Source organism: Dreissena polymorpha, chromosome 9, assembly GCF_020536995.1.
Source record: "Dreissena polymorpha isolate Duluth1 chromosome 9, UMN_Dpol_1.0, whole genome shotgun sequence".
In the NCBI taxonomy this organism is placed as follows: Eukaryota; Metazoa; Mollusca; class Bivalvia; order Myida; family Dreissenidae; genus Dreissena; species Dreissena polymorpha.
The window spans coordinates 98,398,376-98,425,885 of record NC_068363.1 but is presented as its reverse complement, the minus strand read 5'-3'; the positions used below and the strand labels follow the sequence as shown (position 1 = coordinate 98,425,885).

Below are 27,510 nucleotides of genomic sequence, written 5' to 3'. Positions count from 1 at the left end.
CTAAATGAGAAAAACCAAAAGTGCATGCACATTCTACGGATACTTTTAAATTTGTAGAATAAGAGCATCAACACTATGGCGTAAAATGAAACCAAACTGTTTTGGGAGTATTGCAGGTGGAGTGTTCGAACATGTCTGCTAAATAAGTTTATTTTTAATACAAAACACTATTACATATCAAAAAGTATATGTAACAAAGAAATTTCTTTCATTCAACACCCTTGAATAAATTAGCAAACAAGTACATACAAATGATTAACCGATCTCCCTACCGTTATTTTTTGGAGCTGTTAGTCGAACATACAAGTTTGTTTGTGTATGCCTATGGAGAAAACAAAACGATAATGCATTTTAAACAAAAAATCTTAATCACATCAGGTTAAAAGTCTCTTACTTTGATTCGTTACCCACTGATTTGCAAAATATGTGTCACTGTTGAAAGTGTTGTAAGACAATGTTAACATACAATTTAAACTCAGCATGCTTTCGAATATATTATACAAATCACTCTAAAGCGTTCAATTTAGTTATCACTTCAAGTACAACAAAACTATTCACACAACTTTCAAATACCACACAACGTACACAATACATTTACACATTCAAATCAGTAAAGAAATAACGCAAATATACAGAAATACAATATTGAATTCAAATGAAAAAATATACTGGAAAAAATGTACAAACGAGAAAACGACGGGTTTAATATTAAAAAGCTGCTTATAAATAAAGACGTGAACTTAAAAAGTATACTATAATGCAACATTTACATTATCATACATGTTAAAGACATGTATTTGTACGTCTATAAAAAAATACAAGACGACAAGATATTATTGGGTAGCTCAAATGAGATAAAGGAACTATTATGATGTTAAACAAACAAAACAAAATAAAACATGTAAATTTGCATTTAAGTACCAAGTCATCGTACGAATATGTTTTATTGAATCAAAAGGTCGTAAGTGGCAAATGACAAAAGTTTTAAAAAATACTTTTAAGAGAGATAAAAGGATGCTCTAAAACCCTATGACTTTGATCGTTGAACGTAATCAAATAAACTGTTAACAGTCTCAAACAAAGCCATGTAGAAAAAAAGTACAAACAGATGATTAACCGATCTCCCTACCATTATTATTTGGAGCTTTTAGTCGAACATTCAAGTTTGTGTGTGTATGTTTATGGAGAAAAAAAACGATAATACAGTTTAAACAAAAACTCTTAATCACATCTGGTAAAAACAAGTCTCTTACTTTGATTCGTTACCCACGGATTTGAAAAATGTGTGTCACTGTTGAAAGTGTTGTAAGAAAATGTTAACATACAATTTAAACTTTCGAAAAGTATACTATAATGCAACATTTACCATATCATGCATGTTTAAGACAAGTATTGTACGTCAATAAAAAAATAACAAGGCGAAAAGATAATATTGGGTAGCTCAAATGAGATAAAGAAACTATTATGATGTTAAACAAACAAAACAAAAAATCAAAAATGTAAGTTTGCATTTTAGTACCAAGTCATCGTAGGAATATGCTTTATTGAATCAAACGGTCGAAAGTGACAAATGACAAAAGTTTTAAAAAAAATACTTTAAAGAGAGATAAAAAGGACACTGTCAAACTCTGTGACTTTGATAGTTGAACGTAATCAAATAAACTGTTTACAGTCTCAAACATAGCCATACTTGTGACGAAAAAGTTAACAATCTCTGTCTGGCGGAAATGATTTTTAAAGCGATCGAAATAAGTTGAATAAATTTGCTTAGTCGTTGGAATTAAACAGCAAATTATAATCATGTGTGTGTTTTTTTTTACCACTGCAACAATAAAATTCGAATTTTTAAAATTATTAGTAAGAGTGAAAGCTGAAAGGGTAGCAGGATGTTTATACAATTTGACGTAATGAAAAATTGATGTCGAAAATAGCGAAGAATCCATGTCTGTCTCATGAGACAAAAAGTAGCTAATTGTGGTTAATACAATATTTACATACGCTGTGATTAATGGGTGAAAGTTTTGCAAACCGATATTTTCTTATAAATAAAAACACGTGTTCAGTTATTGTAATGATCATAGACATAGTTCTGTGCTGTATCATAAAAGCCAAATTATGGCTCTGCACCATTGCCTGCGACTTCTACTGGAGGTGTCATCTCTCTCTGTAACAAAACAATCACAGGTCACACATGCAATTAATGTCTCACGAAATTACAAATACTGATCGATTTTCAATTAATTAATTAATTAATATCACTGATCTGTTACTAAATTATTCCGTTAGTGTATACAGCATTGTCCTGTTAGACACTTATAACTTTTCTGTTAATACATTCTGTTATAAGCTAAGTATGGTTTTCTTGCAATATTGACGATAAAATAAAGATATAAATCAACGTTAATAATCGTCTTTATTAATGAATCTGTTGTTTCGACAAGTAATTAATATCCATACACGTTTTACATTACCAGTGCAATGTCAATCTTCTCCAGAAAGGTGTTTTCGACCTTTTTGTTGAATCTTTCGTCGTCTCCTTTCTTGGAGAACACTCGTATCAGCAGCTCAAGATTATGTTTAGCTTGCATGACCGACTCCTGTATGTGTAATGTGTAATGGATTTAAAACATAAACTATTGCAGTACCTTAAGCGGATTTTCATCAACAGTTGTGTCATATATCTGTCTTCTTCTTTGTGAATACTAATTGTTAATGACCATTAAGCTTCATGGTTTACAAATTTTGACTTCAGAAATTTAGGACCGTCACCAATTCTTCCTGTGGCCCTCAAGAAAAGTTATGGAGCGTTGCATATCGACCACTCTTCAAGTTGTAAGCCATGTCACAACTTCAAGATTGGCATTCATGAACAAAAAACATTTTAACTGTGTTGCTTTTTAAATGTATGATGTTTTATTAAGATACGATAAATAATTGTATGTTAGTACTTTAAATATTCTCTAAAATGATATTTCTTCAAAAATGTTAGCGCTGAAACTATATACAATGCCAGGCTACGCTCAACGTCATTACCAAAGAGCGTCAAGATAATTTGGTGACCAGTAAATAAAAAAATATCTCTAACACTATCTTTAAATGTATCATTTTTTATTATTTTTAGAAAATATAAATGTTTGTTGTTTCATAAAGTTTTCACGACTATTAAATCCATTTACAAACACATGTATTAAATACATGTGCGGACTCCTGAAACAAATAGTAAATACCACTTCTAGCTTTGTGGCCGTACAGGTACTTTCCGGTGAACATTAAAACACGAATCAAAGCCGAATGCCGTTAGTGACGTTACCTTTCTTAAAAAAAAAGCTGTTATCTACTATGCTGTTTCAAATCAAATGACCCTTTGATCAAAACTAGTTATGCCCATACGTCACATCTTATGTCTTTAACATAAAGATATGTTAAAGTTAACATATAAAAAATGAATGTTTCTTATAGCAATAGCCAAAATTTCGACGCTAGATGTAGTCTGGTAATACAGATTTAATGCGATACAAAATGCTCGTTTTCGTGTTTTGTTTTTTTGTCACAATATATTCCATGTTAATTTCCGGCTACGATATCCGAACATTTACGCGCGAACGCGAGATTGGTTTCGGGCAGCTTCGGAAGCAAGACGTAGTTCTCATAACCTTAACCTTTTGACCCTATAGGTCAACGGACCAAGCAATTTAAACACATGTAATAAAGGACCACCTAAAAAAATCCTGTTAAATGTCGTCAAACAAATCCATCGGTTCAGGAGATGTCGGCTTATGGGTAAAGTGATCAAATTAAATCGAACAGTACAGCGTTTCTAACAAGCTTTCATTTCTTTTGAGAAAATTATTGACTTAATAACTACGTATGATATATCAAATAATGTGTACAATCCATTGTGCTTACTGTACATATTGAAATGTACTATCGTCGATACTATAATGTCATTCACATATACTTGTTTTGGTTGAATACAAACTGTTTAAAAAATGTACCAATTCGTTTAGATTTGGTAAAACTCTGCATGAAATGCATGCGTTATCTTCGCGTAAACTTTCACACGTTTGTAAAATCTTTAAATAAAGATATTTGGTGATTATAAAAAAATATGCAAATCGGGGAAAAAAGGTTCTAACATAAATATTTATTTCAGTTTGACTAAAAAACTTGACTAGAAAGCCGAATTCCTCAACCAAATCTGAAATACCACGATAGTTTAAGGTGAAAAAACTATATCAGCTATATCAGTTCTTTACAGAAATGGTATGGGTGTAAGTATTGTTCGTCCTAGTGAGGGCGAGCGTATGATCGATCGATCCGAACATAAATTATCCATGTAAGAACATTTTATCAAACGCTTTTTATCAAATCGATCGTTAACTATGTTTCAAAACAGTCAAAATAATAAAATTGGCTCCTATATTTACAATAAAATTATGGCTTTAAAGTAAACAATTAAATATAAAAACTTCCAAATACAAAAAGTATTCTCACAGCTGCAAGACAATTTATCAGCCGTTCTTCCGGTTTGCTTTTTTACATCAAGTTGTAGTTAAATTGAGAATTCCCTATTCAATTTGAGATGATGGAGATTCAAACAATGGGATAGCCATAGGTACGGGTTTAAAATGATAAATCAGATGGACACGAGTTTAGTGAAAAATATTTCAGTAAAATAGGTTAATTGAATGAAGTTTTCAAGGATTTCTATCAGCCAATTAATAGAAGGATTTATGAAATCGGATATACGCATCGGAGGTTTCTCCAAACAATCGACTGGCTTTCGAGTATGGTATGAATCTGAGTTAGAAAGCAATCCCTAAAAATTATTGTGCGACCAGCGGTTGCAAATTTACAACACTTTTATCAAGGAAGCATAAATATCGCTACCTATAGAATTTCCGGTAGGTTTAGAACTTCACTAAAACAAAATGAAGAACCAAAATGCACAGTATTTCCGAGCAGGTTCCCAGTGTATTCTAAGGTAATGTATGTTGACTGACATGTTGTTTGTTAATTTGTATTGTATTATTAGACATCGATATTAAAAGATTACAACTATAGAATAAGGTGATAAATACCTTTATACAAACGGCTTCCGTTCGCTTGTATTTGGAAAAGAATCGTACTTTTTCCAGAGGATTCTTGAACTCGCTTCCAAGGTCCAAGTGAACAATCTTCACAGAGAGAAAATAACGTCGAGATAAAAACAACCACACATAAAAATATATTGTAGCAGGGGGAATTAGTGTAGATATCACAGTATGTGAATCACACAGTTTCTGTAAATAAAATTTTCTCGGCCTGTTTTTAATAAAATATGTATATTTACAAATGAGACAACATGTTCAAACAGTGTACAAATGAGTATCTTATACCCTAACGCTTTCATATATATAATGTATAAAATTATATAAAATAAATTGGTTTTCATCAAGAACATTTGGTTTTTAAGATTTAACCAAATGCTTCGATACCGAATTAAATCTTAAAGTATGATAACTTCAAAAGTTTCCGTAGCAAAGTACTTCCGTCCGTGATGCAAATTTTTGTTAACTGAAACCCCGTAATACACTTCAAAAACATAAGGCAACCTTGTAATTTACTACAAATTGTTCCAAATAAAAATTTATTGGAAGTGCGTTATTTGTTTATGTCGCCCGATTGGTGCAAAAAGGTGCCTTGTGCCTTCTTATTTCAATGCCACATGGTACCTTTTTGCACCATGGGGGCGATTTGAAATGTCCTGGTAGCCAGGGTCGTTCCTAGGCATACGGCAGTACGCCCGTGCGTATAATTATGTTTCAAACTTAAAAAAGAAAACTTTTAAAATTAAAAAAATGCAAAAAAAGTGAGGGCTAAAGGGGGTTGTGGGTATAATTATTTTAACAAGCAAACACGACATCCATCTTCAATTTTTGGGAACCAATATTTGGACACGGGTATCAGGTTATGTTTTATACGTGGCGCACATTTTCAAAATGTCGGCGAACGCTCCGTTTTATCCAGATGTTTTTTGAGATAGCATCAGCGAAACAAGTTCATTAGATGATACTCAGAAGCTAGCTCTTTTGACAGATAAGTGGGAAAATGTTCACAACTTTACATTTCACTTAAGGTAAGTCGATTTAAAGATCTACCCGTTGTTGAATTTGAAATGTATATCTGAAATCTAGCATTTCTTTGACTTTTCACATTTCTGGACGTTAAAATCATGATAGAATTATAGGGAATGCCCAAATTAATTTTCATTCAAATTATTGTACCGGTAGGTATCGTTGTTCGAAATTGTTCTCCACTATTTAGTATATATAGTCCACCATTTTCTGGGTGAGGAAGCAATTTAAGAGTCAAACATTTCCTCACATTCCATACCCATTCCATCGCAGTGATAGGCTTCTTGATTTAAAATAATATAAATAAGTGAAACTCCAGCTAAGCCTTGACATTCAAATTTAACAGATTGTGGTCAAAAGTATATTTGAAGTTGAAAATGTTTACTGAAAATATTTATATTTCTCTTTTTTTCAAGCTAAAATTCGAGGATAAACATTGCCAAAATGTGCCGTAAATGCAACATCGAATTACACCTTTTGCAAAGAAATTTCCAAAATTTTCTAGGGGAGGACCCCATACTCCCGCCAGCAATAATGTTGAACACCCTCACACACCTATGCAACTACGGATCCATTCTCCGTCGCAATAAGGCTTGTTGATTTTGAAGCATTGACACTTAAACTTAGCAAAAAAATATGGTCGAAAGTATCTTTGCTGTTGACAATAATGAAATATTTCCTTTTATACGTCTTTTTAAGCAAGAAAATTATTAATAAAATTGCCAAAAAGTGGCTGAAAGATAACACCAAAACGCATCATCTGCAATGGATTTTACACACCAAAAATAATGTACATATCATAAATCGTTCAGGAAACCAACTCCGGACAAGATTGACGGACGAACGGAACAACGGACGGAAAGACGGACAGACTGACGAACGAACCGAAAGTGCGACTGCTAACGGGATCACAAGATGATTTAATCTGGCCTCCAATCACTGACCCTTAAATTAAATAGCCATCGCTGAAAAAGGCGCTTAAGGCTCTTATAGCACGAATGTCATTTTGACTGTAACTAAGAAATGAACGAATTGTAGACATCTATAAATAAATAAAAACAAAAACACTCCAATGTAAAAGATTGTTTTGCGTTTGTTTATAAAAAGGTAATTAAATCTGGTTTTTAACCACAGACCCTTGGATAAAAAAAGTCATCGCCGAAAAAAAAAGGCTCTTAAGGCAATTTAAAAGAAACAATCCAATTTTGTAAAGTGTTTTGCGTAACGCTTTTTAATTTTATCAATGGCTTAGTTTGACGACTCATACAAATGCGTTGGCAGTATGAGTCTATGAAATTTGCACGATGTTAAATTGTTCTTTTTGTTGTAAATCTCATACAAAATGATTAGAAATTGTCATTTCAACAAGCCCCTAACAGACCTGTCTATACTTGGTCTATCTAATCTATCTAATTTAAACACCTGAATAACGATGTCATCCTTAGTAATACCAGCCACGTCCTTTGTTATCTTCTTGGCTAGAATGTTCTCGTTACCCTGGTCAGAGAGAACAATCGTTAAATACAAATGTATAGATCACACGACTAGCATCGTATATGTTAGTAAATGTAAAGAATGTATAATTTGAGTATCAAAATATCTTTTATATGTTTAACAAAACTGATAAAAAAGTCGATACATTTGAGCAAAACAAGATTTAAGACTACCAACATGGAAATCAATCAAATAGAAAAATGGGCACTCACTCGTAGGTACTTGTATGTCGGATGATTGGGATGTTTCTCTGTCACAAATTTGTACATCTTGCGAAACATGATCTTCTCAAGTATTTCCCTCGATGCTTTCAAACTGGCTTCCTCAGAATATGTTATTTGGTGAATCACGTTATCTGTCAATTGAGTGAAAGCAGCCATGTCGTCTATTGTCTCCGTCATGTGTTTTCCACTTGTTAAATTGAAACAAAGTTTATCATTTTCTTCAAAGTTTTTTTTACTTGATTTAACATTAAACAATACAAACTGATTCAAATAATTTAAATATTTAACACGAAATTACCTTATCTTGATGATTGCATTGGCTTTCTCTAGAGCTTCTATCAACCTTTAAAGACATTACAAAACACGTTCATTCCTTGTGAAGAGAAAGAGAACATTAAGGCAAAACATGCCTTTATAGATAGTATATTTCTCGTATCTATTTCAAGATGGAAATATATTACAATCATATATTTTTACAAATACCAGTATCGTTATATTCGACCTTTTTTTATCTCACATACATTTCACCAATGATGTAGACCGTTTTATGCTGATAAGCCTGGCTATGAAGCTTTGCTCGTTGGAGGAACATGTCATAAATGTGGTCTACCTCCTGTTAAATTTGAAAATGTATTTTGAGTTCAAATTACGCACAAATAAAAACTTGTATAATAAACAATTAATACTAATTACGACGAAACTTCCAATTAATAGAACAGGGTTGCTTGTAAGAAATGGAACAAGAAACTGGGTCAAGAATTTTACAAACGATCAAAGGATTGGGACAACCTTATAATAAACACATTATCATTCGATCGGGAAAGTGGCTGAAGTAGAGAGATCTTGCAGAACATAGAAAATGTCCTGCTTTCAACAAAAGAACTCGCTTCAAAACGAAAAAATATCAGTACACCAGATCACATGAAATTATGCGCATGTCCACCTTATTAGGATACTGCGCTAAGAGTGTAAACATATTCGGATTACAAGTTCTTGAGATCTCGTCGAAAAAAACCATCATAATGAGGCATGCATACATAATAAATTAAATGCTAATAATACCAGAAAAAAAAAACATAACAAAACTTATGCTACATGTAAATTTTCAGCAAAGTCGGATAATAACTTCCGGACGGACAGGAGGACGGACGTTAAGTATGACAGATGCAGTTATCGTGGAAAATGTTTTACACCTCTGCAAACTCATAAAAACATTATAAAAATTCGGTTTCACGGATAATTCGGCGATTTTGTGGGCGCATAATAATGCATAAAGCAAAATACAACTTGATTTTGATAAAATTAATGTTTGCAAAAACTTACTTAAATAAAACTTAGAACATTTGATCAAATTCGAGTATTAAATGATCATAAATGTTATGGCAAGCGAAATGTTGCAGATTATTATTTACACCTTGTCCCTGAAGCAGATCTGCTTTACGCCGTCCACTTCTATGACGCGACTCATACGCATGCACCGAATATGGTCAAATGTTTTGGGTATCCCAAGCATATAGCAGTCGCGTGCAAAGTAATCCCACTTGTCAACGTCGATCCCATTTCTCCTATTGTTTACTATCTGAAAATATACGTTAATTATTTTGACTTTAGTAGATCATATCTAAGATTGGAAAAACGTATGTAGGCATGTTGCACCAACACGTATAACATATCAAATAATAATACGATATTAAGTTTGCTTCGTTGAACAGTTTTGGTTCATTAAAATATAAGATTTTATAATTGTATAATTGTTTTGAAATTATCTGCATTACCTTATTAACAAAAGTGATACCTACGTCATTCAATAACAATAATGCCTAAAATAACGAAAAATGTTTATTTTTCATGATGCTATCATTAATGTATTATTACAGGAAGTAATCGAAAACTTAATAACACATTTACACTGTCTTTATAAGGAAATACCGTGACATTTTTCAGTAAAAGCCAGTAAATTCCTTAAAGGGGCCTTTTCACGTTTTGGTTAATTGACAAAATTTAAAAAATGTTTCAGATTCGCAAATTTTCGTTGTAGTTATGATATTTGTGATGAAACAGGAATACTTAACATTAACCATGCTCTAAAATATCCATTATATGCATCTTTTGACGATAAAAAAATCTGAAAATTATAAAGCGTTGCAACGCGAAACAATTGAATAATTTTGAGCGTTCTGTTGTTGTTGTCGTTATATTGTATGATACTGCGAGGATTGCTTATATAAAGTATAAAATAGATCACTAATTGTATGATCGCGGATGGCCGAGTGGTCTTAGCGATAGACTTTAACTCCAGGGGTCAGTGGTTCGAGCCCAGTTGATGGTTACTTTTTTTGTTTCTTAAGTTGTATTGTTGTGTGTTTTTTACTGGAGCTTTTTAGATCCTATGTTTACATTTTTCAATAAAAAGCATTTAATGACAAACTTCAATAGATGCCAAAATCTGTGAAAAGGCCCCTTTAAATGACTGGATTTAAACATCGGCACTTAAGAGCTACATTCTAAAAACAACAATCAAATAACAGTACGAAGTGTGTACCCATCGGGGATCGAACCCATGTCTTTTTAATGAAAGGCTATTTTATGCATCAATCGGACATCAGCACCCATGTATTGATAAGTTGTCTATGCATTATATATAAGTGATCCACGGCTTGTGACTCATAAAACAGAAACATTCCAATTCATTTATTAGTTTCACGTTTGTAACGATTTTATCATCCAAATGATGATTATTAAAGTTATTTTATGCGCATCTAACAGTATATGCTATATGTATAGGTGTCTATCGCAACCGTTGTTTATTTTTGGTGTTTTCACTTCATATACACTTATATTTGTTAATGCAGCATCAACATACTAAAACAATATCCTGGACAGAAAAAAATAATGCATTTGAATATCAGCCGTACTTTCGTTTGACAACTGATCATGCATGTACGATGTGAATCTAAACTAAGTCTTAGTGCAGATTCTTTCATACGATACACGTACACTAACTCCGATCCTAATAAAAAGACAGTTCCGTTCAGATTAGAGGACTGGACACATGTAAAATATCGAATATTATATATATTTTTATAAACAACTGGTAGCAAGATGAGTTGCAGAAAATTTGTAAGTTACCACATTTTAACTTACTATTTTGACCTGTTAATTCTTTTCAGATCAATTAAACAGTGATAAATGGCGCATAATATCACTTTAATAAACACACCTGCATATTTAGAGTGAATCATTGTTATTTTGATCCCTGGTGTTTTTGTTTTTGTTTTTCTATTTAGCGCTCAACAGTTGGAAAATTGATATTTCGACCATATATCTCATTTGGACAATCTGAGAACAAATCCCTTGAAGTTAAAACATGGATTTATGAATTGTTAATATCGACAAAATTATGTTACACTTTATTTGATAGAGCTGATCATATGTTCGTTAACATAGTCCAAGTGAACACGTACATGCTTTTGAAAGTTAATATTCTCATATGATAAAGTTGCTGACGAAATTTTTTAAATAGTAACACACTAACAGGCGAATGATTTAAACGCAGTAAAGTTCTCTATTTAAAATTGCATGTTCTAAACAATATTAATTTGTAAGGTATACTCTCGTTTATATGTGAGGCAAAATATACAGTTCACAAATAGCTGTCTTGATCAATACTAATTAGGAATTTTATTATACATCTTTAGCAATAAGATAAATAGTGTCTGAGAATTTAAAAACATCATTTCTTACCTCGTATAAAAATTGTTTATCCCGGTCCCTGCCTTTATATTCAGCAACCTTGAAATGTATAGAATATATAACTTAAACAGATATTCTAATGAATCTTTTTGGAATCATTATGCAAGGCCATTAATTAGTAACATGTATGTACGTTATACTAGCGTATGAAAAGCAGATGGATGGTATGGCGGGTTGTCTTTAGATAGTTTATTGATATAAATCCAATCACAACTTTTTTATTGAATAATCGTGCTTCAAATTATGTTTAAGAAATGTAAAATAATAATAATTATACATCAAAACTTATTAAGTGTGATGCATAAGAGCCGTTTTAATACAACTTAGACCGAGAAAATCCAATCCAACTCACCGCTTTCGTTGTTTTGATAGCATATATTTCAATTTACGCATAGAAACGTACCAAACCTTTCTCTCACACTCGTCATATTCAAAGTAAATTGACACTTACATCTCCACGAATTTGTTCCTCGATAAACTGGATATCTCTTTTTGAAAGGCCATGGTCTTCAAAAATCTTCCGGAAACCCTTTTCATCTAAAAGGTGATTGAACATCCGAACTGATGCCTCTTCGTGCTTTTAAATACAACGGGATATCATAAACTAGCGTGCAATATGTACCTTTATGTTAGTTATTCGAAAGAAAAATGTACCAAAATGTTTACCAATCAACGACCCAAAAGTCTTAACTTTAAAATAAATGTCTACGTATACCAGTGTCTGTAAATACAGTTAAGCGCATTTTCTGCAAATATATCAATAGTAGCTATTACACACAAAAAACGAATGGTGTCATAACTATGTACAAAATGACAAATATGAAAAACTTAAACGCACCTATACATCACCGAAAGTTTGATTAATTGATTCAGTGTATGCTTTATTAGGGTAATGTCTTTTATATCTCATTTTGTACACGAGGAAGTGCTTGTCAAACCAGTTTGTATTATTAAAACATTGAGAGAGAAGATTGTAATTTGTTTAATTGTTTTGCACTTTTATTGCTTTTTAATATTTATAACGATTTTTAGGTGAATTCTGTGTGTCCGTGTTTGTGATTGATTCTGGGTTACGTGTGATTTAAGTGACAGTTACATCACGCATGGTGATAAGCGATCCTGACTTAAGTTGACGTTATAAAATAACGAAAGATTTACGTTATGTTCGCTGGAAAATAATGCCTTTGATCAGATAATGTAATGATATGGGAAATTTTGCCTGGGATGGCTTTTCATGTTCTGGTGTGCGTATGCTCAATTATAAAAAGTGTTAAAGACATTATTTATGTGCACAATTCACGTTGTTCATTGAAATGGTATCATATGCTTGATCATCCTAAATTTTATAGAACTTTCAAATAGCTTATTACACATTTTGCAGGTTTTATACGAAGTTCATAACTTTTTTAAGTATAGTTTTATATGTATAATTGTTTAAGATGTGCATCTTTTTATTATAAAAGTAGCAAGATTTGTAAATGTCGAGATGTTTTTTTTATAATTGCTATCTATTTATATGGATTGTCCAACTAGGATAAACGTTTTAAACAGAAATGCAATTTCAGAATGGGCATTTGCAGACGACACACTGCCAAACATTATTTTTAACAATTACTACACCGTAATCTTATACTCTTTAATGAACAGATTACGATTTTTGTAACCGAAAGTTGTATATTTGGGTTAAAGTCGCCCGAGTTGATGTTGGTATATTATCTCATTGTCGTCGCAAAAAGTGATTGCGAGTTAAAATGTGATTGTATTTACGTCAGATGTGAAAAAAAAATGGTCAAAATCGGTCAAGAATTGCCCAGATTCAGTACAAAGATAGGGCTTTTAAATGTATGTGCATGCACAGAAATAATCGAAATTTAAACACTCGTGGGTTACATGTAAAACCACGTGACCATTGCATCATTGTTTACAACGCCATTTGCATTAATAATGATGAATGATCATGTCATTACCCGTTTACAATGGGACAAGCAAACAGACAGGACATAGCAGCGTGGTGTTTTCTTTGCAGCGTCAATATCTTTGCATATTACTCGACAAATTTCAATAAACTTTCATCAAGCTTGATAAAAAAACTCCTTTTGTTTTCAATCCACAAATCGGCCTTCTTGAATTCGCTCTGATCTGAGAAATCGTATTTATGCAATCAGCTTGCATTCTGAATTTTACGAACATGATATTCAATACACAATGATCCTCGTTTATCCATTAAGACAAAAACATGTTTTATAATCACTTTGCTAGGGCTATCCGTAGACATAATTCGTTTGTAAATTGCTTGTGTTATTTAGTAGTTCTTCTTTGTTTTCAAATGCGCGGAAATGAAAATCATGTGAAATTGGGGCTCACGTGACCCAAAGCGTGCATACGTCACAGGTTCATAATAGTCTTGAGGATTCCGTTGTGTACATGATTAGGTTTCGTATTTTTGATGTTTTTGGCATTTTTTGGCACAATTTTTGCTAAAATCAGTATGAAAAAAGTTAAACTTAAGAATGTATCTGACGAATACTGATCAATGCTGCTTAGTTGAGATAACCAAATTGATGTTAGAAATATCAGCTCGAGCGCCTGTAAAGTCCAAAAGTAATATGCGGACCAAAAATACTTAAGAATACCGGACGCATGCCCTCGGAACATACGCCTTCTCGATTTTTTAGCACGCATTATCAACATTGCATTATACAAATAATTTAACTTGTCTTAGCATATATGAAACTGACTTCATAAAACTCGTAACAATTTCAACATTATTAAGAGAAAAATCACGTAAAATGATTTAAAACTGTCAAACAAATCTAATTCTGAACTAAAGCTCTTAATAGAAAAGGTGTATAGATAGTTTTTTAAGTTTCTGTGTGCAATTCATTAAGCAGAATGTTGTTTTATGATGCGGTATCAATTGAACAATTAAGTGTTTTTCCACTTTTGCTACACACTAGTTATTACTTTTTTGTTCATCATTCTAGGGTAAGTTCAACGCCTTTATGTTAATGTTCCACGCCTTGTTTACGATCGCACTTTGTTATCCTGACGAGTGTGTCACAACAATTTGAGCAATTAAATGTCTAAAATAAAGCAAGCATTCTTGTAAATACCCTAAAGTAATTTTTTAAGAAAATAACTATATTTCATTATAATAATTACATAAATTATAAATCTCGTTTTTGAGTGTACAAAATACAATTACAGAGTTAAAAATAAGGGTAAAATTAGCAAGGAAACAACACATTACAAAACGCCTTTCAGCAAAAGCAGACGTTGAACTTAAAATCAGCAAGAATCAGCTATCTGCTAAGCAGTGTATACTCTGCCAAGCTTACCATACCTGGAGTGACTCTAACTTGTACACTGTGTGTGAAGATTTGAAGATTTGTCTATATCTTGCCATTATGTCCGGTAGTTAAATGTCGATGATGACGAAGATGAGGTCATGACAGAGTACTCCGTAAACTTGAACAACACAATGATCTTAAGTGCAGAAAGAAGCATCCCGTCAAACTCATAACATGCATACTTTTGTAGACATGTAAAAAACCAAGCAACATTGGGCAGATTGGGTAGGCTGGAAAAAGCCTACCAATACCAATACCAAAAAAGCCAAACCCATTAACATACAATTATCCAGATGTTGTCCCTGCCAATCATCGCCTATGAATACGGTTGTGGTCGGCACAGGAGGCTTATAGCAATTTAACTAATAAGTCTAATGTAAGAAACGATCTAAAGAAGCTCATGAAATAAAAAGAAAGCATATCTGACGGAGAGGTTTTGAAGAAAGACTGGAGCACCTGGTTGTTCTGGTTGAAGCTGGATGAGAGGATGCCCTACTTCATCCTGATGAAATATAGGTACATGTATCTATAAGTATCACTAAATCGAGTCCGAAAGAAGGTAGTCCACGCCATAGGCAGTGGTGCAGAAAGGACATCAAGCTTACTTTGGCTCCGCAGAAACCAGAAGACCTAAACTAGCCATCAACACACAATTGCAAATCCCGAATATGGTCTCAAAAAAAAGAAATTTATGGTTAAAGAGAGGCTGCATTACTGATACATTTTCTTAAATTGAACAATTAGACATGGAATATAATAATAAGTGTGGCACTTAAAATAATTTTCATGATAGTATTCTGGAATAAAATTGCTTTGCACGACGTGCTATAACTGTCCAGGATTTTCTTTTTGTATTGCATCACTTTCGCGCTCAAACGTAAAATAGTGATAATGTTTCATTTGGAACCTCTGATAAAAACGTAAACATCTATAAAACATACGGAACAAAAGAGTCGAGGAGGCCTCCTGATACTTGGCAAAACCCAATTAACATGTACATTGTATAATGTTTCATCGTAACCAGTATTACATGAACAATTAATTTCTGCTGTTCATTGATATTATAAACTTAAATATAATGATCTCAATAATGTAATCACATATAAATGAATTTGTTTCAAAGCCAATAATAGTTTTGTCTATAACAAAGGTTGCGATCAAATAAGTACATTTGTATTTTATTCTTAATGTTCAGAATATGTCTATTAAAATGGGTCTTTTCACAGATTTTGGCATGTATTGAAGTTTGTCATAAAATGCTTTTTATTGTTAAATGTAAACATTCAATCTAAAAAGCTCAAATAAAAGAAAGATTAAAATTAAAGAAAGAAAAAAAGGAAACCCTCAACTGAGCACGAACCACTGACCCCTTGATATACATAAGGACTCTCCAAATTATTTAATTTTTATAACATTTTATAATTTTTAGGTTTTTAGATCTTCAAAAGATGCATATAATAGTTATTTTAGAGCATGGTAAATGTGAAGTATTACTGTTTACTCAGAAATATCATAACTACAAATAAAACGTGCGAATCTGAAACAATTGCGTTTGTTTTGTTTTTTATCAGTTTACCAAAACGTGAAAAGGCCCCTTTTATAGATTTATAAATTCATTTGTTCAAGAAAAAAACATCATCCGTTTTTCATTCATCATTTTAATTATGAATATATATTCGCTTTGTGGAATGCCAAAAGATTCGATTGCATTTGTTTACAACTGTTTTTAATACTTTGAGTCTTAAGGAATTATATTGTCTTCGGCCTATCGGCCTGCAACTTTGACAAGGTCATCGATGACATCGCATATTTACAACATTTTACGATGGAGTTTACTTAACGCCGGAACCGGCTGTTGAATTGTAAAGAACAAAATAATCAGAAAAATACAAACCGTCCATTTTCTTTTAGGTAGGACCTTTGCTAGAAATCTTTCGAAGAGATGGGACATTGGCCCATGACCTATAAACAAACGTGCCACATTTAATAAACTTGTAATAAATGCTTTGCTTGTTCGATACATGGCTAATTTTAGGTCATAATTTATGTGTAGTATGTATGAGCATTTTAACATGGAAGATACATATCTACATATATCTATAATATTCTATACATATTTCATAACAAACATTGTTTAAATAGCTATTTATGTATTCCTGCATTCATTCATTCATTCAAGTATTTATTTATTTATCCATTCATTCATTCATTCATTCATTCATTCATTTTAGCCAGATTCATAATAACTGTTACCTATATCATGTAGCAGGCCGGCAATCATTACACAATTGACATCTACGTCCGTTATCCCCAACTCTGGCTGTCGAGTTTGTAGAGATCGTACAAAATTTTCCGCAAGGTGGCAAACTCTTGAGTTCATAAAATGAAACTTTTGTCGGTATAATATTTTAAAGATAATTTAATTATGATGCGATACATCTTGATATCATGTTTTGCATTGTAAACAATTAACTTTAAAATCAACATGTCTTAAAAATGTGCATGCAATATAATTTTAACTGCACACTCAATATACATATCGTTTTTTTGCAAGTCAATCTAAAATGATAACAAACTTAACATCTTACCCAATAGAATGTTCGAATCTGTTGTGCGTGGCACCTGGATACACAAAGTAGACGGCATCGGTTTGTTTGATGTGGCGTAGCCTCTGGAACTGAGGGGTGTCGATGATCTTCACACACAGGGGGTGCAGCTCAATGTGACCATGAATGGGGTCGTTGACTAACTGTAAATGACGTGTACACTCCATATTAACTTATACAGAAAATGTGAATGTAATGTTGATATTTGCAATTGCTTACAGTTGGTCTGATTATCCCACATCAAGAAAGCCTTACTTCTGTTTAACTTCGGAATCCGTTTTAAGCGTTGGATCTCATTTTTTTCTCAAGAAGGACACAAGCCATGGTCCTATTAAATGGATTTTAATTGACTTTCAGCTGAGTAATTCTAAATAGGCCGCGGTCAAAGAGATTTCTTTTAACCTTAAATAGTTATATTATTAGCCGAAATACTAACTATTATAATAAAGAAATTGTAGCACACAATATGTATTTTTATAAATGGTATATTATCATTTAGCCGTTGAAAATTCGTATTTGTTAGATAGGTCTGAAATCTAGATAAATTGTGCATTTGAATTACTTAAGGATTTTTCTTAACTTTATGGTTTTAAGATAATTTTTATGACACGAATTTTATTTGGATAAGAGCCCTGAAATACAGCTTAAGATCAATAACATGTTTTAAAAAACGTATTCAAACAGATGTCCCAGAGTAGTGAATCCCCTACCAAGGATGCATTGTTGTCAAAATAGTAAGAATTTGCGACTGCACTTTTAAGAAAAGGAAAAAAATCATCTTGCGCTTGTGTTATACCCTGTGAGCCGAACATTTTGATATCGTTGTGTTTTATTAAGAAAAATCACTGTTCAGAATGTAGGCGGTGTTGCGCATAGACGCTTTTTATATGAAAATTAAAACAAGGGGCAATCACTTCTAAAACAATAGCGCAATAATGAAACTTTTTAATATATTATTTGCATTTGCAGATCATTTTTCTGTAAAGATTGACGTAGACAGTATTCAAAATGTAGAATGAGTTGCGCAAAGACACTTTTTTATAATAGTGTTAATATTGTTAATCACAGGAAAATAAAACCGTTTAAACAAGATTGACATAAGTGCGCTTAAGAGTAACGGAAACGGTCGCATGATATCCTCTTCATATAATAATGGGCAAAATGTTCATATTGCTTTATATCTGAACACTAATACGGTTTCATATTTAATTCAACTTTTTTATCATGCGCAAGACAATTGAGTTCTGGTAAAGATTTGTTTTCATATTACAGTCACATTGTCATATTTAGTAAGTTGATGTTTTGTGCTTTTTTAGTAAGAGTAACCTGACCCTTTGCCCTTAGTGAAAACCTAAAGTTGTTCCCCAATAACAAAAAGGCACTTGATAACTATTCAAAGTTTTATCTAGGAATCTTACGTAGTTTCTCAGAAACTGTAGGAGCCCATTATATGACGGTGTACTTGTGTCATTATTTCTGTGTTTGCAGACGGACAAACAGGCTGACAGGTTAATAGAAGAAGGAATTGACAGATTAACAGACAGAAAGCGTAAAGCAGAATTCGGATAGCAAGTGTCATGACAATAATAGTACCAAATAACTTAAGTCGTTTTCAAGCATTAGCAGGAAGCATTGTGCAGGTTGATGGACTAACGTACAGAGAGAAAGACTGATAAATGGACACACATTACGAACGTCAGGGTAAATCTATAATCCCCTCCGCTGAAACCAGTAAGGGACTAACAAGGAAATGATATTACCTTTACAATATGCGTTGTAGCACTCGGGGATATTTTTATAACTTCGACGAAAACCGTACACAAAAAGTGGGGAGAGGTGACAGAAAAAATAGTAAAGGTAATTTTTAACAAGAGACAATCACTCCTTAAAAATAATGCAGTTATATGCGCCAATACAATAGGATATAGTTACTATATTATTGTTTTACAAAAATCGCACGCACGTAAGCGAGTAGCAAGAAACTTGATATTTAACAAGCAACGCATTCAGTGAAACTTTGACAACATGCATGGTAGTATTTAGAGTTAATTTAAACATTGGAAGAACCTTGCATCAAAAAAGTAGAAGGCGTAAACACAAATGCGTGTACATGTAAGTTTCTAGGGCGATTATTTGTTAAATATAACGCAGTCGTGTAGACCTATCAATACGCACTGTAGTACATCTGTAAAAGTTTCACAAATACGTACGAAATGTTGGATAAATTGCGCAGGGACGTTAGTTGCGGACGGACGCACGGGCCCAATGTTACCCGCAATGTTTATATCAGTGCGCCTTTCGAATAGTGATAACTATCTTGACTAACTTGAAGTAATTCCTTGAGCTCTTTGTGGAGCATAAGGCCTAGACAACAGTCCCCCAGACTTCTCTGTATTGGGCTGCTTTCTTTAGCTCTCCCCATGATATGTTACAGTTCTTCATTTCTTCCTCACAGGATCACCTCCATGTGGTCTTAGGGCGTCCGACTCGTCTCCTTCCCTGGGGACTCAACTGTTAGGCCTGTCGTGTTATGTTTTCTTAAGGTTTTCGCATGATATGACCAATCCATCTCCATTCTGCCGTGTGACCCGTTGTCCAATGGGATCCTGGTTTGTCGGTTTCCATAAGTCGGTACTTGACTCTGTCTGTCCATCTGATCGTGAGGATTTTTCGGAGGCACTTGTTATTGAAGACTTGGAGCGTGTTGGCCAGTGTGTTTTTCTGCATCTCAGCTTTTGTTGGAGGGTTGGTGTTGACTCTGACTGGCGTGTTTGCAGGAGGGATATCCGTTCTCGTTGATCGTTGAGCTCGGTTAAATGGGTCTTTGAAGTGTTCGGTCCATCCTTGCCTCTTGTGTTTCTCCATAAAAAGGGTTCAGATGATATTAAAGACCTAGCTGAGGTCTCTATTTCTATCTTCCTGTTCTGCTTCTGCTTCCAGTGTGTTATAGAAGACTTTCTCGTCTGTTCTGGCACTTTTCTTGACTTCTTTGTTCATGCTAGTTAATTCTTCCTGGAGCACTTTCTGTTCATCTTCACTCTTGGTGTTATTGATTTTCTATTTGAGGTCTCGCTTGTTCTGTATCAGATTCAATGTGTTGCCAGAGAGCTATTCATTCATTTTGTGATCTCTTTTCCCCAGAACTTTGTGCACGTGTCATTCCACGTGCCCCTTAGGCAGATCCAATATTAGTCGAATGACATTTCTTCTGTCATCATACATAAGAAATCAGATATGTTCCTCAGAGAAAATGAAAAGGTGTCCTGTTTCTTTAATTCTTCGGATGATTAGTGTAGTCTGAAGTCTATCTGTGTCTCTGAAGGCCCGTAAGTTGATCATGGTGATTCCCATCAGTAGTTGATGGTCTGAAGCTGCGTTGGCTCCTCTTTTGGATACTTTGTCCTGCATGCTGCGTCTCAACTTTCTTGAGATAGTGATGTAGTCTATTTGGTTCCTTGTTTTGCCATTTGGTGAGATCCATGTTATTTCGTGGATGTCTTTGTGTTGTACCGTACTGTCGCCAATAACCAGGTCATAAAATGCGCATACGTCTGTTAACATTTCTTCATTAATTCTCTTCCTGTGTTATTTTTCTTATCAGAAGCTGGGCGTCTATGTTGGTTAGTTCATCAACAACTGTTTATAGAGTGTTGTAGATCGTTTCCTTTGTCTCTTCATCGTCATTGTAAGTTGGCGCATAGCTCTGGATGGTGATCTACCGCAACGTCAAAATTTAACTTTAAGCCGCTGGTTACTTGGGTCTTTAATTTGCTACAACATCCTCCATGTAAATAAATGTGTACTGTTTAATATATTTGTTTGTCTATCAGTTAAATGTTTTCTGAGTATTTTGGACCTGGGCGTTACAGTGCGTGTTGGTAATTGTGTAAGTTACATGACTTTTAAGTAAGATTGACTTATAATTAATTTTTTATCCATTAAATGTCAACACTTTTGTGATTCTGAAACAAACTTCTTTTATTCAGTCTTAAAAAAAACTGGCATTAATTGTGTATAACCATAGATTAATCGTGTATATTACATTTTGTCCTTTTTTTTCAAAATACATTTATATCGGACACATATTGAATCAATTGTTTTAAAGTAAAGCATAATAGAAACAGCAAATACACGAACACGGTCATATTCAAATTCTATGGGTTTTTTTCTGATAAGATCATTTTATTTTAAAATAATTCATATACCGACAATAAACTAGAACTACCATATAAGGTCAACAATAACCCAAATACTTTTAAGCAGAACCATATAATGATGTGTAATAAAGACTGCATAAAAGGTCCAATACGGGCGTGAAATGTAAATGAATGAGTACCAAAGAATTTATTAGCAAATACGTTCGTTGACTTTTACACGAATCTGTGATGTTTAAGCATTATAAATGTTTACAACGCAATGTCGTAATAATTATCTGAAGTAAATCATAAAAATCGTTTTCGGCATTTATAAGTATAGATCATAAATAAATATAAAAAAACGAATACATAAAAGAACAATAGTTCACATAAACATAACGCCGTAATACTATTTATTGCTGATCTAAATTTAGGTACAGGGCGCTCAATAATATATAAATTATGAGTGCAACAGGTCACTCAAACATTAACCGGTTATCCTATGATTAAAACCGGGTTAATAAACAATTCAACTGAAAAAGTCAAAGTGTTTAAGTATAGTTTGAAATGTGTCACATTACACGTTCATAACTATCTTTAAAAATGAAAGTCTTTGGTTACATAAAAGATCATGTCATATTCGTGATGCCAATGTTTTTCTTACCACGCATTTAATTTTAATAGATGTGCGAATCTATGTTAAACTTTGAAAGTTATATTCCTGTGTTAAAGCATATGGAAAAGAAATAAACACATTAATAACAGCCATTGTCAATATCTTTTTGGTGGAGCCGATAACCGCTTTAATCAATATTGGTTAAAAAAATATCTTCTTTCCGTTTAAGTTGTCTTATGTATAAAAATGTACTTGCTGCAAGAATAATGTTGTCGTTTCTTTTTATTTCAGGTTGAAGTATAGTTTTGTTTGTTGTTATTAAATACGTTTAAATATTTGGTTTGTTAATTAAACAAAACTATGTCAGACGGTAGTGGTGGGATCTTTGATCAGGAAAGTTACTAAAAAAATAAAATTCCTATAGAGCAAATACGATGTTAACTTGATTAGATTACACATAAAGATAATTGTGATTGCTTAATAAAGATAAATAGTAGACCATGCCTCATGCATACCCGTGTGTAACAAACAATTGTTCTGTTCTGCTCTGATTTTAAAGATCGCGAGTATTAAAAGGGTTAAATTACCACTTATGGCCCACCAAAGATCACAAGTTAAATGTGTGCGACGAGTTAAGCAAAGCGATACCGCAAGTTTACAAAAACTTCATTTCCGAAACAATAAACGGTACTGGTATATAGTTGTTGTATTGTCCCAATATTGATTATGCGCAAACCCGTGTGAATGAAATAACTTTACGATTAAAGGTCTTGTTTCATTTACAAGTTTTACAGCAAATCCAAAGAAATAATTTATTACATCTTTAATTATTCTATAAAAAGCTCATTTTCATCATTTAACCATGTTTGAAACGATTGATTTTAGTGACAATAGTTTCCCCATGTGACTTATAATGAAATGGTAAATTGGAATAATTTGCTTTGAAAAATGGTTTCATTGAATTAAAATTGTGTATTCATTATCTTATTTAAATGGCCACAAATATTATAATGTGGAGATGCAATTTAAGTTATTGAAACCGCTAATCATAGGATATACAATATACCAAACTGATAATACTGATATGTGTCATCTATTTATAAGGACATTATATTGTTGTGTACATTTATTATTTCTTCCGCTTTAAATGAGCATGTAAAGTAGACAAAAATAGGTGCACACAAATGTTAACTTACATGAAAATTGTTTAGTGTTAAATAATTTGGCATTTAATCGTTCTGTTAACTTCCTACGCATGAAATCAGGTTCGCAAACTGTTCAATATGAAACAAATTTTTATATATATATATATATATATATATATATATATATATATTATTTTTACATGGTATTTACATATACATTAACAGATGAAGTCCCTTCAAGAAGCACTAAGTAAATGTTTCCATATGTGTTTATCGTTTAATTTTTAAAATAAATGGCTTAATATACCGGGTACCGACAATGGTTAATAAATAAATACGGCTCACTGTCGAATTCCTTTTTGTTACGATGATTTAAATGAATTAATTATCCGACTCACAGTCGATAGTCAAACCACACAATAGGCTGTACTTATAAACTAGGTGTATTTTGTATTTCTATTGTAATAAACTGCTAAAAAGGTAGCTATTTTTATTTGAGAGTTCAAGACAAATTTAATCTATTGAGAATGAAAATGTTATCATTTATAGTTTTAAATAAATCTGTCTTACCTTCCTTAGTTCCGAATTGTTTTGTATATTTTCACTCATATTGTATTAGTTTATTAGCTTAAATGTGCAACGGCTGTGTTCTCTTTCTCAAATCAATAAAGCTCGATATTACATTTCAAGAACGCATTTTTGCGCAATATGAAATCTTATCTAGACCAAGTTTTAGTTGTTCGCTTGCGAACATAGGCAAGATACGGGAAGTTTATGCAAAAGTAAATGTTAAAGGAACAGTTGACTGAATGAAAATCTAAACGGCTTTCAAAAAGAAAAAACTTTTTAAGAATGAGTACACATAACTGAAACAAGAAGTGAAGAAATATTGCAAAACATCCTATATCAATCGGGAGAATGTCGCGAGAATGTCGAGTGTCGCGCTCGAAGGTCGACACACGACATTCTCGCGACATTCTCTCGACGCTCAATATGACGCGCGACAAATCAGTCGACAGTCAAGATTTTCTGCGATGTTTTTTTCTAAAACCAAGCGCGATATGCGACACTCAAATATTGACTGTCGACTGATTTGTCGCGCGTCGAGAGAGCGTCGAGAGAATGTCGTGTGTCGACCTAGGGATTTTTAGGTCGACAAGCGACAATTGCGCGATATTGGCTCGATATATCGTATTGAGCGTCGAGAAAATGTCGTGCGTCGAGAGAATGTCGTGTGATTTTTAGGTCGACAGGCGACATTCTCGCGATATATCATATTGACTGTCGACTGATTTGTCGTGCGTCGAGAGAATGTCGCGAGAATGTCTAGTGTCGCGCTCGAAGGTCGACACACGACATTCTCGCGACATTCTCGCGACATTCTCTCGACGCTCAATACGACGTGCGACAAATCAGTCGACAGTCAAGATTGTCTGCGAATTTTTTTTTTCTAAAACCCAGCGCAATATGCGACACTCAAATATTGACTGTCGACTGATTTGTCGCGCGTCGAGAGAGCGTCGAGAGAATGTCGATTGAATGTCGTGTGTTGACCTTGAAGGTCGACACGCGACACTTAATTTGGCCCTATCCGGATTCCGTAAATAAGCGTTTATTTAAGAAATAATTCGTGTACGTTATAGTTTTTTGTCGAATAACCAACGGCCGGAAGTTGAGATGCGTAGGGATTAAATCACGAGTGCGAAGCACGAGTGATTTGACACCACGCAACTAAACTTCCGGCCGTAACGTACACGAATTATTTCGATTCTAACACGGTTTTTACTAAAGATTATACAATCTATCTTATTTTTCTTGTGTACTATTTTATATGAAGTTCCGCCCATAAAGATAACTATCGGCTGTTCTGTCGATCAGATCTCCGCCCTCAATATCAGATTATTACGCTGGTGGAAAATGTATCGGCATGTTTTGTTTAGTTACAGCGCGTGCTTTCAGTGTATAAGCAACGCCCATAATTATTGCAAAATAACACATAGACGATTTTTGTCTTGTTTATATAGGAATACTGCTTTAATTGTGCTTTTAGAATAGTATAGTAGCTTTCTCTTATGTATGCCATGTATTAATTATGTGTTGCAATTTGCTACTGTTTGTTAGGTCGGTCAAAAACTATAGATAGCTTATGTTATATACCTGTTATCTCATACCGACAATAAATTTGATCTTTTGATTTGAAGCTATGATCCAGACTGGCATATCGCAGTAGGTCATGAGATACCTAATGAGACTTCGAAACCTTGCGTGATTTATAGCGGGATGCGCAGTTTCTGACCAGACTGCGTAACTGCGCAGACAGGGCTTTAGCTACGCTAGCCAACTCGCCATAAGATCCATTTTCGCATGACGCGGCTAGAAAAGTATGTTCAGAATGTGTCGAAAGAAAACTGCATGTCGAAATAAATCTGCATGCTAATCAAATATTAGAATACCATTCATTTCAATAGTGAAAAATCAACTAATAATAAGCAAATTGAGGACACACACATTAACGTGTTGCTTGAATACATGTGCATTAATTGCACACATTTCAGCGGTGAATATGTTACAATTAAGTAACAAAATGCAACAACAACAATTTATAAGTTTTTGTAAAATAAAATTATTTAAAGTGAATTTTTCTAACTTTATTTCAAGGTCTGGATATTATATTCTAGCGTTGCCGATCGACAAAATCGCCAATGGTTATTGAATCTATCAGCTTGCGACTTAAGTGGAAAATGTAAAAGAAAATGGCGATTGTCAAACAAATTAAGTTAACTTTATAAATGATATAGTATTCATAAGTTCAACAGAGCTCGGTCAGCAGCTGGAGCGTGCATGTCACGATCGGGACGAGAGTCACTCGCAGAAGATTTGTTTCAAGACTCCGAAGCATCGCCAAGGTCCATAGGTAGATATTGCTTTCACTACATCGCCTGAGGAGGGTAGGATACTGTTAACAATAGTTACTTATGAAAAGTTAACAGCAAATAATGAGCTATTGAATCCTCATGGCCAGTAAGTTTTTAAAACAACAACCTTTAAAGAATCTACGCGGTAGCAATTTAATTTCAGTACATGTATATTTTGATTGTGTATAGCCATTTGTTAATTTTTGCTGATTAATGTCCCTTCCTACGCATCTAAAAAAGCGTCTTTTATAAGAGTTAGAAATTGTTGCTGTCGTCTGTCAAAGTTCACGCTTGAAAAGCGTGCGTGTTGCAGCAGACCAGGTGCTGTAAATTAGTATAGACATGCAATTCATCACATTAGGATTGAAAAAAAAATAATCAGAATAAATGCACATAATGATAAAGTATTGACCCATTGAAACTATAGAAAAAATACGTTAATTTTCGAATTAAACATTGCAGTAGATGGTACGTTCATGAAAATATTGGTGACGGGTGAAGAAGAGGATTAACACGTTAATGTTAGTACATGAAAATGAAGAAATCTGGAATGAAAATACATAAATAAAGCATTTAATTTCAGACAAATAAAATAAATATTTTTAAATGTGGTTTGATCGAGATTTTAATACAATGCTCGTTGATACCAATACATTAATCATTATAAAGTTATACATTTATTTATAATTATTGTTAGATTCACAAACTTAACTTAGCGCTAACTTAGATATGCGTTGAACTTCTTTTTTCTTCTTTGTAATCGTAAGTGGAGTTTGTGTGAATCCTGCATTAAATTATGGGAGATTGTAAATCAATGGCATTTTCCTTCTTTTTCTTCAAAATCTCACCACTGTAGACAATTAAAAGTAAATTGCATTGGTGTTTGCATTTTTCGTGGCGTTCGATTGGTCTACATTCAAAAGTCAAACTTCATGATCTGTGACTTTAAGTAATATTAAATCCGTTGAAAGAGCGAACAACTGTAGTGCCTTCAGAGCTTTGATTAATAATTGACTTGTTTGATTTACCAACCTATACTAAACTTATAGTTCACAATGTAAGTATCCATTGCAAGTGTTTGCAATCAACTCAATTGCCACTCAAAATATATTACCGGCTCTGATGCCCCAAAAAATCCACTTAATAATCTAAAGT

At 33.3% G+C, this 27,510-nt stretch overlaps 1 protein-coding gene across 1 annotated transcript; it reads right to left on the bottom strand.

Moving 5' to 3' along the window:
- Nucleotides 1-134: 134 nt before the first annotated feature.
- LOC127846364 (deoxynucleoside triphosphate triphosphohydrolase SAMHD1-like) lies at nt 135-24,202 on the bottom strand. The gene is made up of 14 exons (XM_052377565.1): nt 24,011-24,202; nt 17,526-17,686; nt 17,191-17,306; nt 16,832-16,899; nt 12,039-12,164; nt 11,579-11,626; nt 9,249-9,413; nt 8,356-8,447; nt 8,133-8,177; nt 7,823-8,021; nt 7,539-7,613; nt 5,082-5,177; nt 2,472-2,597; nt 135-2,164 (listed from the first exon to the last, which is right to left on the bottom strand). The coding sequence occupies exons 1-14, from the start codon at nt 24,047-24,049 to the stop codon at nt 2,114-2,116; spliced, it is 1,407 nt and encodes a 468-aa protein (XP_052233525.1). The 5' UTR covers nt 24,050-24,202; the 3' UTR covers nt 135-2,113.
- Between the last annotated feature and the right edge of the window lie 3,308 nt (nt 24,203-27,510).

Bases quoted from the DNA above. Each gene is read 5' to 3' on its own strand.
- LOC127846364 (XM_052377565.1), bottom strand. From the start codon at position 24,049: ATGAGTGAAAATATACAAAACAATTCGGAACTAAGGAAG. The intron at 8,022-8,132 runs GTAATTTCGTGT...CAATTTAACAAG, and splicing joins AATGCAATCATCAAGATAAG to TGGAAAACACATGACGGAGA. The intron at 2,165-2,471 runs GTAATGTAAAAC...GTTTTGTTACAG, and splicing joins AGAAGATTGACATTGCACTG to AGAGAGATGACACCTCCAGT.